The sequence below is a fragment of the Vicugna pacos genome, chromosome 8 (genome assembly GCF_048564905.1).
Source record: "Vicugna pacos chromosome 8, VicPac4, whole genome shotgun sequence".
Lineage (NCBI taxonomy): Eukaryota > Metazoa > Chordata > Mammalia > Artiodactyla > Camelidae > Vicugna > Vicugna pacos.
Genome location: NC_132994.1, coordinates 66,323,368 through 66,340,238, shown reverse-complemented (window position 1 = coordinate 66,340,238; position 16,871 = coordinate 66,323,368). Strand labels below are relative to the sequence as shown.

At 39.2% G+C, this 16,871-nt stretch overlaps 1 protein-coding gene across 1 annotated transcript in view; it reads left to right on the top strand.

The window, feature by feature from the left end:
- The window catches only part of SYNE1 (spectrin repeat containing nuclear envelope protein 1), a 427,466-nt gene that overhangs the window by 242,510 nt on the left and 168,085 nt on the right, over positions 1-16,871 (top strand). The window contains exons 76-86 of the mRNA XM_072966061.1: positions 5-270; positions 1,800-3,960; positions 5,915-6,252; positions 6,516-6,660; positions 7,303-7,521; positions 8,380-8,639; positions 9,938-10,103; positions 10,443-10,598; positions 12,919-13,071; positions 13,859-14,041; positions 14,890-15,027. Of these exons, the coding sequence (XP_072822162.1) occupies positions 5-270; positions 1,800-3,960; positions 5,915-6,252; positions 6,516-6,660; positions 7,303-7,521; positions 8,380-8,639; positions 9,938-10,103; positions 10,443-10,598; positions 12,919-13,071; positions 13,859-14,041; positions 14,890-15,027 (4,185 nt within the window). The remainder of the gene's footprint in view (positions 1-4; positions 271-1,799; positions 3,961-5,914; positions 6,253-6,515; positions 6,661-7,302; positions 7,522-8,379; positions 8,640-9,937; positions 10,104-10,442; positions 10,599-12,918; positions 13,072-13,858; positions 14,042-14,889; positions 15,028-16,871) is intronic.

Below are 16,871 nucleotides of genomic sequence, written 5' to 3'. Positions count from 1 at the left end.
TTAGGACTTTCTTAAGAAACTACAGAGCAAACAGTCATCAGTGACCACGATTACAGAAAAGGTAGACAAGTTAACCAAGAAACAGGAGTCTCCTGAACACAAGGAAATAAGTCATTTAAATGACCAGTGGCTGGATCTATGCCTTCAGTCCACCAATCTGTGCTTGCAAAGGGAAGAGGACCTTCAGAGAACAAGAGATTACCATGACTGCTTGGACGTCGTTGAAGTGTTCTTAGAAAAATTCACCACAGAATGGGATAACTTAGCCAGGTAACAGCAGTTCCCCAGTGGGTCGCCAAAATGCTAAGCCAGAAATTTCTTAATTTCTGTAAAAATCAAAAATATCTTTCATTTTAAACGTCAATTTTCTACCATTGTAAATACTGATAAAACATTATTGAGAACCTGATGTCATCATATGGAAACAAAGTCGTGATTTTCTTCACTCAATATTAATTTAACCAGTGGGTAACAAGAAAATGTTTGAAAACAGTGCCACTTTAACAGTGACCTCAAGGAATATTTCAAAGACTATTACGCTGTGACTTCAAAGAATATCCCAAGAATGTTTCTAGTTTTGTTTAATTACCAGTTGTGGGACTACCATCTATTAATTTATGAAATAAATCCTTCTTGAGTCTCTAATTCCATAGGCTTCTTGTCAGTTCTCTAAAAGAATGCATTCTATGTAATGCAGTCAAGTTTTGTCTTGTACCTGTGGTGTTCTAGAACTTAGTGAACAATCTAAACTCGATATGTGTTTTTGTGATTTTATAGCACATACACTGAGTATTCTTGGGGAAATCTTTTTCTACCTCTGATCACTATGATTATTAAAACCTGTACTTCTTCTGCCCAGATTTATTCATTTGTAGCAGCTAAAACTGGAAACATTATTCTAGATGTAGTTAAATTGTGGCTGTTTGGTTGGTTTGGGGGAGGAGGTACACTATTTTCTGATTTGTTTACTTTTTCTCGATGCTCAGCATCTTGCTGGTCTTTGGGATGAATCCCATATCAGCAAAGACCCTTCTTTGAGGCTTTCAATGGGCACCTCCGTCTGGTTAACCCACAAACACCTCAGACCTAATCCGTCCCAAACAGAACTCATCATATGGCCTCCCACTCTTCCTCACACTTCAGAACTAATCATTTTGTAAATGAAAAAGACAGTAAGATTCTATTCTCTCCTGTGTGTCTTGTAGTCAGATGAAAATTCTTTGCATTTCACACCTATTTTTAAAGATTTTTAATGATAAACAAAAAATATCTAAGTGACACAGATGAGCAGCTGTTAGAGCCATTGATTGTATCTTCCAGATGGTATGATCCAGCACTGGATTGTCCACTGGGGCTTCTTCTCAGCACATAAACCCTAAATCACTTAATTTCCTTAAGTGCCATTTTCAAGAATGCAGTAGATCATTGCTTCTCAATGTTTAGTGTTTACGCAAGTCATCAAGGGATCTTGTTAATATGCGGATCCTGCTCAGTTGATGAGGCCAGAAGGAGAAGCTAAAAGCACACGTCAAATGCGATGGGAGCACAGCCTTAGCTAGAAGAAGTGCAGAGAAGAAGTGTCCAGAAAACCTGCTTTGTTTCAACTTCTGATATAGGAATATAGGAGTCTTACTTTCCATAAGAACCACAGCATCTCTGTCAATGAGCCATGAATTGAGCCACTCTAAGCTGAGAACATTCACTTGAAGCAGATGGTCATGTGTAATTTAACATGATCTCAACAAACACGGGTATTGACTGAGGTTAACTTGCTTGTCTGTCTCTTAATAAATATATAGGTCCGATGCAGAGAGTACAGCCGTCCACCTGGAAGCTTTGAAAAAGTTAGCATTGGCCCTGCAGGAGAGAAAGCAGGCCATTGACGATCTGAAAGAGCGGAAGCAGAAAATGATCGAACATCTGAATTTAGATGACAAGGAATTAGTCAAGGAACAGACAAGCCACCTGGAACAACGTTGGTTTCAGCTGGAAGACCTTGTCAAAAGGAAAATCCAAGCATCCATCACCAACCTGGAGGAGTTAAGTGTGGTTCGGTCCAGATTTCAGGAGCTGATGCAGTGGGCAGAGGAGCAGCAACCCACCATCGCCGAGGCCCTGAAGCAGAGCCCCCCGCCTGATATGGCTCAGAGCCTTCTCATGGACCACCTGGCCATTTGCAGCGAACTGGAGGCCAAGCAGATGCTCCTGAAATCACTTATTAAGGATGCTGACCGAGTGATGACTGACCTTGGCCTAAACGAGAGGCAGATGATCCAGAAGGCACTCTCTGATGCACAGAGGCATGTGAACAGTCTCAGCGACTTAGTGGGCCAGAGACGAAAGTACCTGAACAAGGCTTTGTCCGAGAAAACCCAGTTTCTCATAGCGGTGTTCCAGGCGACCAGCCAAATTCAGCAACACGAGCGCAAGATAATGTTCCGGGAACACATATGCCTGTTACCGGATGACGTGAGCAAACAAGTTAAAACCTGCAAGAGCGCACAAGCCAGCCTCAAGACTTACCAGAACGAAGTCACTGGACTCTGGGCCCAGGGCCGTGAACTGATGAAAGGAGCCACAGAGCAGGAAAAGAATGAAGTGCTGGGTAAGCTTCAGGAGCTGCAGAGTGTCTATGACACCGTTTTACAAAAGTGTAGCCATAGGCTCCAGGAATTAGAGAAAAACTTGGTTTCTAGGAAGCATTTTAAAGAAGATTTTGATAAAGCTTGTCACTGGCTAAAACAAGCAGATATTGTTACATTTCCTGAGATCAACCTAATGAACGAGAGTCCTGAGCTTCATACGCAACTGGCCAAGTACCAGCACATCCTTGAGCAATCGCCAGAATATGAGAATCTCCTCCTTACGCTCCAGAGAACCGGGCAGGCCATGCTGCCGTCGCTGAATGAAGTCGATCATTCCTACCTCAACGAGAAGCTCAGTGCACTGCCCCTGCAGTTCAATGTCATTGTTGACTTGGCCAAAGACAAGTTCTATAAAGTCCAAGAGGCCATCCTTGCTCGGAAGGAATACGCCTCCTTGATCGAGTTGACCACCCAGACTCTGAGTGAACTGGAAGACCAGTTCTCAAAGATGAGCCAAGTCCCCACTGACCTGGTGGTGGGAGAAGCCCTGTCCCTTCAGGATGGCTGCAGGGCTCTGGCGGGAGAGGTGGCGGGCCTCGCGGAGGCGGTAGATGAACTGAACCAGAAGAAAGAAAGTTTTCGCAGCACTGGGCAACCGTGGCAGCCGGATAAGATGCTGCACCTCGTCACCTTGTACCACAGGCTGAAGCGACAAACAGAACAAAGGGTTAGCTTACTAGAAGACACCACCAGTGCTTATCAGGAGCACGAAAAGATGTGCCAACAACTAGAGAAACAGCTAGAGGGTGTGAAAACAGAGCAGTCCAAGGTGAATGAGGAGACGCTGCCCGCAGAGGAGAAGCTCAAACTGTACCACTCCCTGGCAGGAAGCCTCCGGGAGTCTGGGATTCTGCTAAAACGAGTGGCCGCGCATCTTGAAGATCTGGTTCCGCACCTTGATCCCTTGGCTTATGAGAAAGCCAAGCATCAGATGCAGTCCTGGCAAGAGGAGCTAAAACAGTTGACTTCCGCCATCGGCGCGACGGTGACAGAGTGTGAGAGTCGCATGGTGCAGAGCAGAGACTTCCAGACGGAGCTGAGCCGCTCCCTGGACTGGCTGAGGGGCGTGAAGGCCGAGCTCAGTGGGCCGCTGTGCCTGGACCTGAACCTGCGAGACATCCAGGAGGAGATCAGGAAGGTCCAGATTCACCAGGAAGAGGTGCAGTCCAGCCTGAGGATAATGAACGCCCTGAGTGACAGAGAGCAGGAGAAGTTCACGAAGGCTAAGGAGCTGATTTCTGCCGACCTGCAGCACACCCTGGCTGAACTCGCAGAGCTGGACGGGGACGTTCAGGAAACTCTACGCACCAGACAGGTCGGTACGACGGGGCTTCTCCTTTCTGTTTCCCACTTTGCTGCTTTGTAAACAAGTATGAGGAATTCTTTGTTCTGTTTTGGCTTTTGTTTTTTGGTTAGAATTGCTTCCTTAAATATTTCTTGTTTTTGACACTACACAGAATCATCATCAATTGTGACTTATAATGCTGTTTTTATCATTTATGCTCATGGTATTCATTTCATGTGATTTCTGTGTTGACTTTAGCTATAATACGGTAATACTTCAGTTCTCTCTCTCTTTTGGAGAGGTAATAACTGATGGCACTAATATAACTATTACCATATGTGAATAATTAATAATAGAATTAGTATAGTTTTACCTTTTCATGCTAATTCAAGGCCATTGTTTTTTTGTTTTGTTTTCCCAAAAACTACATCCCTAGAGCTTTAGAGACAAAGTATTTAACCTGGTAGTCTTATTGATTGTTTGGACCCAAAGGTCATGGTTCTGGTGGCATTTCTGACCTCCATCACTGAGTCTTTGCTTTGCCATCCTCATTCTTTCCCCATTAAATACTAATCTTACATGTACTTTCTCTGCCACTTCTCCGCATCTTTATTTGCACAGTAATGGCTTGTCTTCTCCAGTCAATGCTGGCCAGTTAGAATGTTTCCTTTCCTTATAATGGACTTTGTTATATAGGGGTCAGGTTTCCATTCTTAAACTTTTCTATCTTAGTCTCTATTCAAGACTTACAGGCTGTTCCACTACCCGCAATCACTACCTAGTCTGGTAAATGCCAGTTTGGAAATTTGGTGTTATTACACTTTCTTTTTTTTCCCTCCAGCTTTATTGAGGGGTAACTGACAAATAAAATGGTAAGATATTTAAAGTGTACAATATGATGGTTTGGTGTGCATATACACTGTTGAAGAATTTCCCCATTCAAGTTAATTAACAAATTAACACATCCATCATGTCACATATTTATCTTTTTTATTTTATTGAGAACATTTAACTTCTACTTTTGAAGCAAATTTCGACAATACAATACACTGTTACCACATTAGATGTTACACGTTTATGTTACACATTAGATCTTCAGGCCTTATTCATCTTAGAACTAAAAGTTTACACCATTTTACCAACCTTTCAGTTTTGTTCACCCCCATCCTCCACCCCCAGCCCCTGGCAACCACTTTTCTACTCTAAGTTTCTATGATTTCAGCTTTTTCTCTTTCTTTAGACTCCATATATAAGTGAGACCATGTGATACTTGTCTTTCTCTGTCTGCCTTATTTCACTTAGCATGATATCTTTCAGGTTTCTCTACGTTTTTGGAAATGACAGGATTTCCTTCTTGTTTGGGGGCTGGATAATATTCCAGTGTGTGTATTTGCTTTATCCATTTATTGGTGGGTGGACACTTAGGTTGTTTCCATCCCTTGACTATTGTGAATAACACTGCTATGAACATGAGAGTACAGGTGTCTCTTCAAGATAATGATTTTGCTTTCTTTGGATAAATACTCAGAAGTGGGATTGCTGGATCATATTGGCAGTTAATTGTGAAATTTCCATATTGTTTTCCATCGTGGCTATACCAGTTTACATTCCCACCAGTATTATTATACTTCTAATTAACTGAAGTGTTATTTCACTTTGATAAATATTCATTCTGCCACATATTACTAAACATTATATTTTTTCTTTAGTGAGAGAGGAAATTTAAGAACCCTCATAAATTTCTCTTCCATTTATGTCCTTGTTTATTAAACTGCAATAATAAATTTATAACAAGAAGAGTAGAAGTAAAAATAAAGGATAATAATGGATTGCACCAAAAAAATTCTTACTAGCTTAGCAATTTATTTACTATACATATACATTAATGTGACTGAGGACTGGAAAAGAAATGGAAAATTTAAATCATTTGCTGCAAACACATTGCAGATGAGAGTTGATCACGTTTGCGATTACTGTTTTTCAGGCTACCTTGACTCAAATATACAGTCAATGTCAAAGGTACTATCAGGTATTTCAGGCAGCTAACGACTGGCTTGAGGATGCTCATGAAATGTTACAGCTGACGGGCAATGGCCTGGATGTGGAGAGTGCAGAGGAAAGTCTTAAAAGCCACATGGAATTTTTTAGCACAGAGGATCAGTTCCACAGCAGTCTGGAGGAGCTCCAAGGCCTGGTAGCCAACCTGGACCCACTCATCAAGCCAACTGGGAAAGAGGACCTAGCACAGAAAATGACTTCCCTGGAAGAGAAAAGCCAGAGGATTCTACAGGACTCACATGCCCAGTCAGACCTCCTGCAGAGGTATTAGAGTTGTCTTATTCTTTATATGCCAGGGAAATGGATTTTCACATGGAAAATTGCAATATACTAATGATGTATATTATTGTATAAATTCATTCTTCTCTTTTAAATACACGGAAAATTGCAATATACTAATGATGTATATTATTGTATAAATTCATTCTTCTCTTTTAAATATCTTTTGACATCTTGACATCAGAGCTCTGTGTATAGAGATGTGTGATTTTAAGTTGCTTATTGAGTTTTGTTGGATTTTTTTCAAGATGTGCAGCTCAGTGGCAGGATTATCAGAAAACAAGGGAAGAGGTTATTGAATTGATGAATGATGCAGAAAAGAAATTGTCTGAATTTTCTTTATTGAAGACTTCATCCAGTCATGAGGCAGAAGAAAAATTGTCAGAACACAAGGTGAGTTTTGTTGTGTTGTTTTTAATATCCTTTCATTGTAACTGTAATGGATTTTTATAATGTGATCATTCCAGAAACAAGTCAATAAATCTTCATTTCCACCTGGGCTTCTTAAACACCAAAATGATACATTTAACCACATTTCATAGCAGTTTTTACTTATTTAATGCTGTCACTGTTTTAGGATTACCGTTGGAAATGTGTAGCTAGGTTTCAAAAGGGACGTTCAGAGCAATTTGCTTCTGATGAGATGAAACAGAATAAATTTCAGTAAATACTTTCTGGTGATAATTTAGATTAATTTAATTAAAATTCAAAAATTAATAACTGAGTCTCACTCATATATCTCAGCAATATAAGGTTGAATGTAGCATACTTGAATATCACATTCCATTCACTTATGTTTTTGCTAATTTTGAAAAATGGGAGAATGTCATTTCAATGTCACATAAACTTGTTTTTCATGAATACTGACTTTACCTCTTTAAAAAAACTGAAGCCTAACTCAATTACAAATCAAACGTAAAAGCAAGAGTTAGCAGAGGAAAATCAGTGTATAATTTTGGGCTTTACCAAAATCCATAGAGCTGTTGAAAAAATCAGTCTCTTCCCTCAATCTCTCTTCTCCTCCCCCCACCCCAGGCTTTAGTGTCAGTAGTTAACTCTTTTCATGAGAAAATCGTGGCCTTAGAGGGTAGAGCTTCAGAGCTGGAAAGAAGCGGGAATGACTCAAGCAAAGCGACCATAGGCAGGTCGAGGACTGCAGTCTGGCAGCGCTGGACGCGGCTCCGTGCGGTGGCCCAGGACCAGGAGAAGATCCTGGAAGATGCAGTGGATGAGTGGAAGGGCTTTAACGAGAAGGTAATTTCCATTACTGATGGGCTCAGATTGTTGTTTCCTAGCTGATGAGAATATATTTTGAAAACCAGTATTCTGCTTCTTTTTTGAAACTGGCCTTAGGAAGTAAAAAGCGTTCTGTAAAAATCTCTATTTCCAGGGGATGGGGAGGGTATAGCTCAGTGGTAGAGACCATGCTTAGCATGCACCAGGTCCTGGGTTCAATCCCTAGTACCTCCATTAAAAAAGAAAAAAAATCTCTGTTTCCATGACATGAAAACCAGATTATGCAACAAAATACATCATGCAGCATACAGTTAAGTCCCAAGTCCAGGTCCAATTATTTTAATAAGAAAACTAAGCAATCACATTTTGAAAGGAGGACAAGCCCATTTTGTCCCATTTCTGAGACTCTTAGTGAGACTGTTCTGTGGCCCTGAACACTTTGTGTTTGCCATGAGAATAAGCAGGAATTTAACTCATTTTCCAAATCCTGTGTTTAATATCTCCTATGTTTTGAGTAGGGTTCAATGTTTTAAGCCACATCGTCTTTATGACTCAAAGGCACATTCATCTTAACATAATTATTGAAAAGAATTTTTATCTGTTTAGCTGAAAGAATTTAAAAGAAACTTCTTCCGTGTGACACAGCCTCTGATGGCCCTGATATCATTTTGAGACTAAATCTTAAAACCAGGGATAGCAGAGGTGGTCTTTCCCTCCATGTTAAGGAGATTGTTCACGTTTTAGTTTCCTGAGGTTTAGTTAGAGTTTACATCATTTTTAACGTGCTTCGATGCATCAGTGCCAAATGTGGCCTTTTTTGGAATTGCCTTCCCCCCCCCCCCAGTTTATTTACTTTTGAACTTTATTTGTTATCAGGTTAAAAAAGCCACTGAAATGATTGATCAGCTGCAAGAAAAATTGCCGGGAAGTTCAGCAGAGAAAGCCTCAAAAGCGGAACTCTTAACACTCCTTGAACACCACGACGCACTGGCCCTGGAGCTGGAGCAGCAGCAGTCGGCCTTGGGGATGCTGCGGCGGCAGGCACTGAGCATGCTCCGCGAAGGGGCCACGCCCACCCCGGGAGCCGAGCCTGCCGCCGTGCGGGGAGTCGCCGTCCTGCAGGAGCGGTGCCTGAAGTAATTACACACCTGCTGTCTTTCTCTGTTTCTGACCTTGGCCATGCCCCAGAGGGACAAGTGTGGTCTGAAGAGTCTGGGGGTGCACCATCATGTGACCTTAAAAATCTGGGGACTGTTCCCATCAGCCGTGCTAGCTGGTACATACCTAGCCGTGTTTAGAAATGCAGCGATGAGCCAGGTTCGATCTCTGCCTTCACGGGTTTACAGGGAGCAGCGGAGGCGGGCTAAAGGCACGGTCTAGGAGCGTGGGAAGGGCGCTGAGGGACTCAGCCAGGACAGGAGTCAGGGACCGCTTCCCTCCAGGAGGGGTTTTTAAGCTGAAGACTGGGCAGGCGTAAGCCAGGCAGTGAGGCGGAGGGGAGGGTTCTGTAAACAGGGCAACAGCAAGTAAGAAAGCTTGGAAGTAAGCATGTCACTTTCCGGGAACCGTTGAGTGATGGGACGATTCGTGAGAAATAAAGCTTGAAAGGTAAGCAGCTGGGAGCTATTGAGAACTTCGTTTTGATAAAGCTGAATAACTCACTGGCTCAGTTGGATGCCAGAGAGATTAGAGCAAGAATGATATAAGTCCAGGTAAATAACACCAGCCATTTACTGGTAGTGAACTTAGCAGAAAGAGAAAGTAAACCTTCGTGATGTATAACCAGCCTGCTTCACTTACTAGGCCAGAAAGGACATGCCAGTATATAATTTAACTCCCGTATTAACTAATATTACTCATACATAGCTTATATTCACCTCTTTCACTTAATAGAGGAATTCAGGATAATCTGACTCCACTTATTTAAACTTTCTAATCAAATTTATGTTAATTCAAATAAAGACATAATTTGGATGTTGAACATTATTAATTGTAAAATTCCCAACGCTAGATTTTTTTTAATGTAAAGATTGGTTTCTAATAGCCACAGATATTCCAGTTACACATCACTTTTAAATGCTGATGATTCTGTACCCTTGGAGTAAATTTCCAAAGGGGAAATAGAAACCAAACCATCTCCAGGTTACCTTAGATAAGAATATGAATTGCAATGTCGTGGCACAGGGGGATGTCCACTCTCAGTTTTCCAGGGGGTAGATCATTCACTTCACATGATGTCATTCTTCTGTTATACTTGAGGTAAATGTAAACGTTACTGAAAATTAGCTGCCAGTTTTGGAGAAGTGTCTTTACTCGGAAAAAAGATAGGAGGCTTCACTTTTGTAATGTCTGTTTTGGACAGTATGACGCCATGTCTTGGGGGTTCCTTTCATCGCAAGTCCTTGTCTGCTTTCTCCCTTTAATATTTCTGAAGCATGCAGGAGAAAGTGAAGAAGAACGGACAGGTGGCAAAGCAGGAGCTGAAGGAGCGAGAAGTGGTGGAGACCCACATCAATTCCGTCAAAGCCTGGGTTCAGGAAACGAAGGAGTATTTGGGGAATCCGACACTAGAAGTAGATGCTCAACTTGAAGAACTTAAGGTACAAAACTCATTTCCTATACCCATCATTTTAAAAAACTGTCCTGATTTTAAATTTATGTTTGTTTATATTCAATGAAGCACTGAATTTAAAAGTTTCAGAAACGTGTAATGTAAAAGGCTTTTAATATTATTTCATGGGACTTTCTTTTGTTCTGTATAAAGTAGACGTGCTTCTTATTCACAGACCAAAGAAAAGTTTGGTTTTTTGTCAATGTGTTTCTCTAATTCCATACTTAATCGTATTTTTATGAGCAATGAATAGTCTTGTCTCTGTACCCATAAAAATCAGTTTCCTTATCAGGCTCCCAGAAATTTCTTATGTTCATCTTTTCTTCAGATTCTCCTGACAGAAGCCACAAATCACCGACAGAACATTGAGAAAATGGCTGAAGAACAGAAGAATAAATACCTTGGTCTTTATACTATATTACCATCTGAACTCTCCCTTCAGCTAGCTGAAGTGGCCTTGGACCTAGGAACTATCCATGATCAGGTAAACCAATGGTCAAGAAAGAGAGCCTTTCCAGATACAAACCACCATATACAGAACAGATAAACAACAAGGTCCTACTATTTGCATAGGGGACTATATTCAGTGGCTTCTAGTAACCTGTAATGAAAAAGAATGTGAAAAAGAATATATATGTGTGTGTGTGTATGTGTAACAGAATCGCAATGCTATACACCAGTAATGAATACAGCATTGTAAATCAAAAAACAAAAATAAAAATCAAAGTACAATTTATTAGAACTAAAAAAATAAAAAGAAAAAAAGAATGCCTTTCCATTCTTTTATTGGCTCGGTACCCTTATATAGAGTTCTTAATTTTCACAATCATGTCTTCATGGAAACAGTTAAAAGATCAGTATAAAATAATAATATTAAGTTAAAGGTCTTATTCATAGGCTAGAAACGTATGAGATGATATTAGACATGAACGATAGTGTCAAACAGTAAAGATAATTTATTTGCTTCCCCTCACCTTTTTCTAAAAAAAAAAAAATTACTCAAAGAAACAAGCAAAAAAGAAAATGTATTTCATGTATTCAACAAATAGTTACTGAATACCCAGAGTCTGCCAGGCACTCTCCTATTTGTTATTTTAGTTGACAGTTCAACAAGATAAAGAAGGTGAAGATATTTGAGGAAAGGGAAAGTTAGAGTTAAAAAAATAAGGTAAAACCAGGAAGGAGGTTGCTACCCAAAGTGCATGGGGTTGGGTCCTGTATTCTGTCTAGAGGAAGCCCAGTTTAACTCTAACTTCCAAACAACCAAAGAAGGGAATGAAACATAATACACGTGTATAAGTAACTTTAAAACAAATCTTTTTTTTTTTTTAAACAAAGGGATACATAGTCATTTATAGTACAGAGACCAGAGGGAGATTTCTATCTTCAGTCTCATAAAGAGGACACACTTTTATGTACTGACAGTAGCTTCTGTATGGAAACAGAATTGATCCTAGGACCTTCTTGGTGGCATAATGCTAAAGCAGTTTAGTTAAAACTGGTCTATGGAAGACAAATAGCATAATTCTAAACTGCTACGTGAAAAGGGAAGGAGTACTGCATTGTAGAAACTATAAAATTCCTGTAAGTGTGCTGTACCTTTCAGACTGTCCAATGTATAAAGCAAAGTGTTTACAAAATTTCATCAAAATTCAACTCTACTGCCTCATAATTTTGACCTAAACTAAAATGCTCTTTTCAATTTTAAGTATTTAATCTTCTTTTTGGTTTTCCTTCTTAGACGTTGGAAGGTCTATCGGGAAGGATGACTTGGCAAGTTCAGATCTTAAAAAAAGTTCAAATTTCAGTTTTCTTTTTCTCTGGATAAATTTCCCTATGATAGAGTTACTCACGTACATTCCATTTATGTTAGCACTCAACTCAAAATAATGAAGTTTAAAAAACTACTCTTTTAATGGTGTATTTCCTTGCTACTAAAGAGATTTGATTTGGTATTTGTGTATTACAAAATGATCACCACAATAAATCTAGTTAACATTCAACATCATACATAGTTACCAAAAAAAGTTTTTTCTTATGGTGAATACTTAAGAACTACTCTCTTAACAACTTTCAAGTATGCATTTAACAGGATTATTAACTATAATCACCATGCTGTAATTACATCCCCATGACTTAAAGAGATTTTTTAAAATCTTTCATTTATATAAAGAAACATTTATTTACCATCTTCCCTTCAACCTTTTATTGTAAGCAAAATGTGAATGTTTATTATCACACCAAACCAAAGCCGTTAGAAATTTGTAAATGTTAACTGTCTTTTCACCTTCTTTTCTGTTGGATGTGCTTAAAGCTTTTTTGTCATACTATAAGGAGGTAACTGGAAATTAGAAAAAGAATTAACAGATCATTAAACAGCACTTAGGAAAAGATGCATGGAAGCAAATTTGTGTGCCCCCAGGCATCTAGAAGAGCTTTCCATTTTATGAAGAAAAAGGCTTAGAAGAGCCTGTGTGCTTAAGGTCACAAAGTTAGTAAATGGAGAAGACAGAATTCAAACTCAGTTATCTACACTGCTATCTATCTTTTCACATTTGATGAGTGAATCACTTACATGCATTGCTTGTCCCTTTGGTGAAATAGCAGCAGAAAGAGTGCAGTGAGTATGTCAAAATGGTGGCAGGTAAGGCTGCAGGGAAAATCTTGCTGCACGTGGCTGGCCGATGCCCAAGCAGGATGGATGACCTAAAGTGTCTCTTGGCAACATCTGCAGGTGGAGGTTTTCAGTTTTAATTATCCGGTTTTAACCATGGTTGGTTTTGCTGTTCTCACTCATTATTTAGATCCAGGACAAAGTAAAAGAAGTTGAACAGAGCAAGGCCATGAGTCAGGAATTCAGCCGGCAAATTCAGAAGATAGCCAAAGATCTCACAACTGTTCTAACCAAGCTGAGAGCAAAGACAGATAATTTAGTTCAAGCTAAAACTGACCAAAAGGTAAGGAAGGAGAAGTGGAAATATAAGGGGTGCTACTGAATGAATTAAATATTTTGGGTGCATTAGTTTATTTGAGGATATAGGGAAAAAAAGCTTTCTTGATTAGCAGGCTTCATTAAACCCAGACAGTAAAGACAGGCAGTAAAGAACTTTTATAAGTACAATAGTATAAATCCACTTACATTTTATAATTGTCTTATTTGGGGGGAGTCAGTGTGTTTTGGAGAGGTAATTAGGTTTATCTTTTTATTTGTTGTGTGTATATGTATATTTTAATGGCAGTACTGGGAATTGAACCCAGACCCTCATTCATGCTAAGCACACACTCTACCACTAAGCTATACCCTCCCCCTCCACATTGTATACTTTATTATCAAGATTAAACTGTATTAATAAATAGACATGCATATGTGGTAAGAGAAGAGTGTCAAAGGACTAAATGATGGTTAGGAATACAAGTGTATACTTTTCAAAATGAAGGACGTTCTTGGTAGTTCAATTTGTGTTCTCACTCTGTCAGTGAGTCAAGTGACTAATCCTTTTTGGGTGGGACAGGAGGAAAATGTTAGCTCTCTCAGCCTCATAGGAAATAAACACCAGGGTTACAAAACATCCTGTTCTGCCTTTCCAACGGAAGAAACAGAAGGGAGTTGATCATAGTAGTAGAATTATTGTTTATTATATTTGACTTTTACAAAAATTATTTAAAGTATATTCTTTTGATCTTGGAAAGTCTGGAGAAACATTTTCTGTAGTCTAATGTTCATTCATTTTGATGACCATTTAGGCTCTGGGAGAGGAATTAGATGGCTGTAACTTGAAATTAATGGAACTCAATGAAGCAGTACAAAAATTCTCGGAACAGAATGGCCAACTAGGTAAACCACTGGCCAAGAAGATAGGAAAACTGACTGAACTTCACCAGCAGACCATCAGGCAGGCTGAGAACCGGCTCTCCAAGCTCAGCCAGGTATGTTTCCCAGGCCAGGCATCAAAATTCTCTAAGGCAGAAATTCAGTTTTCCAGCCTTCTCTTTTAAAAATAAGTAAAAAGACAATAATGAGAGCAACTTAAGTGTAGCTTATTTCATACCATGCCTGGATTCCTAAGATTTCATTTAAAGCTGCTTTTATTTTGTATCAAACCATATTGTAAATTAATTGACAGAGGTGGTCATGTAAGTGGACTTTTGAGGTGAATATTTTGTGAACTGGAGAAGCATTTTGTAAAACGAGTACCCATCCATTAACATGTTTTATAAAACCACTTTGGGGGCAAATTCAGGTCTTCAAGTTTTATAGACATGTGTAAAGCTTTATATTATTTATTTATTTATTTTTGCCTTTATTTAATAGGTTCTGGTCATACGTCATCATAATTGTTAAGGATAGAGTGAACTTTTGCAAATTGATTGTTTTTTTTCTGCAATCAGAGATGAGTTAAATCAGGATTTGCAACCAATAAATTATGATGTTGAAACCTGTAATTCCCACCTCCCACCTCATTACTCAGTGAAGACAGAGCGTGGAAGGACAAATGGAGGAGAGCTGGGTAGAGGAATAAGAGACGGAAATGGAGAATTCTTTTGAAAGACAGATTATTCAATCATATTGAGAACTTGAATTTTATCCTAAAGTCACAGGAAAGCCCTTGATAGATTTTTCAATAAGGAACTTATTTTTCATGGTACCTTTAAATATCACTGACATTATAACGATCAACTTCTAGGATTACTGCATCCAAAGAGAGGTTGAAGTCTGAGTTCTAGCTCAAGAAACAGAGTTTACATTTGTTATCTGAATGCTAATGATTTTTCAGGCAGCATCCCATTTAGAAGAATACAATGAAATCCTTGAGTTAATTCTGAAGTGGATTGAGAAAGCTAAAGTCTTGGTACATGGAAAGATTGCATGGAATTCAGCAAGCCAACTTCGGGAGCAATACATTTCACATCAGGTAACTTTGGGAAAAAGAAGTTTCAAAGAGTGACTAAGAGAATAATTTGATTTAACTGTCTAGACTGCAAGAAAATAATGTAAAATTATTGTAGGTGCCAGGGAAAAGGATAGCTGAGGTGGCCTTAACAATTTGTCCAGTGATTTGAAAGAAAGTAGCTATCCACGAGATTTCCTAAGACTGTATAAATAAAAATTCTCTATCTCGCCTAGACTTTCCATTCCATGAAACTGAAAATAGTCATCCAGATAGGACTCTTTTTTTGAAGCTTCTTTGAAAGAGTTACACACAAGGATATGGTGGGAAATTTTTCCCCATGAAGAGATGTAGGGACATGTGGAAAGATTGTAGGATTTAGACTCAGACTATTGGGAAAACCAAGTTTGCAGTAAATGACTTTGCCTCTCTGAATTCAGTCTTCGCATCAATAAGATGGAGACGGAGATGATATTTACATCGCAGAATTATTATGAGGATCAAGTGGTTTAACACATGTGCAAACACCAAGCACTCTACCTGGTACTTGAGTGATCAGCCAGAGCCTCAATCGCATGCCTCCTCCTTCCAGCCCTTCTGCCTGGTCGCAGTGGTCTGACCTTCCACAGGAAGCAGGGCTCAGCTCGGAGCCAGTGATGCGTGCATACCACGTGGGGGCCGCCTGACTTCATTTCCTTTGAAGTTTTCTCTTGGTTGTATCATCCAGGAAATTATTTCATCCTTTTATAATTTAGGCTTGAATTAGATACCAGGAATAGCCCAGTTATTTTGCAACCAAATACAAAATGATTTTTATTTAAGTTACATGGGTATCCTCAAGCATTTTAGAGTTTCTCTTTCTTTTATTCTAACTTATGGATACTTGTGTCTTTTAAATCCATTAAATCCGTCCCCTTTTCCATTCCAGTTAAGAGGGTTCTAGATCAAAGTCTCATTTTCTCCTTCTGGGAATGCTTTAGCAGGCTCCTAATTGGTTTCCCTGTAGTTATCTTTCTTCTCTAATCAATCTTGTGTGCTCCTCTCAAGAAATATTTCTTAAGTAACTAGAGAGTTGTTTTGCCCAAGGATATGCTTACACATGAACAGACAAGACTTAAGTTACAAGTGGTTGCAAATCATGAAAAATATTCATTAGAAATCTGGAAATGCAAATTTAAAAGAGAGGGAGCATTTTAACTATCAAGTTAACACTATTTTTTAAAAGGTCATATTTAGGGAGGTAAGAGCTCTCAAACACTGCCGGTAACTGGGTAAAACCTCTCTGAAAAACAATTGGCAAAATGGATCACGATCATCAAAACATTACTACTCTGTAATCCAAAATGTAGAAACTATTTTATGAGTACTGGTAACTCTACTGGAATTTTAACGAAAACTTAAATGTCAAGCAAGTTTTCTGAGTAAATTTTTGGATTTAATAAGATATGATGCAGTCTTTAAAATGACCATGGGGGTTTAAAAAATTTTTTTTTAAACTAGCTCCTGCTTTCATTCATTTATTCATTCAATAAACATTCATAGAGTGCTTTCCAAAGCTAGGAATTTTGTTAGAGATTTGTCATACAAAGAAAACTCCTTGTCCTTCCCCAAGGGGGTTGATAATTAAAGAGGGGCAGGAGACAGAGAGGCAGATCTAGACAGTACAATGCAGTGTGATAAAGACAGGGGCCAGGATGCAGAGGGGGCTCCCAGGACGGTGCCTAACCAGACTGCCCAGGGTTGGAAAAGATTTAGGAAGCCTTCTTAGGAAAAGGTGATTCTGGGCTGAATCCTGAAAGATGCGCATAACCTGCTTGTTGTAGAATGTTTTTGACAAAAACGCATATTGAAATCCCAGCAGTAAGAGT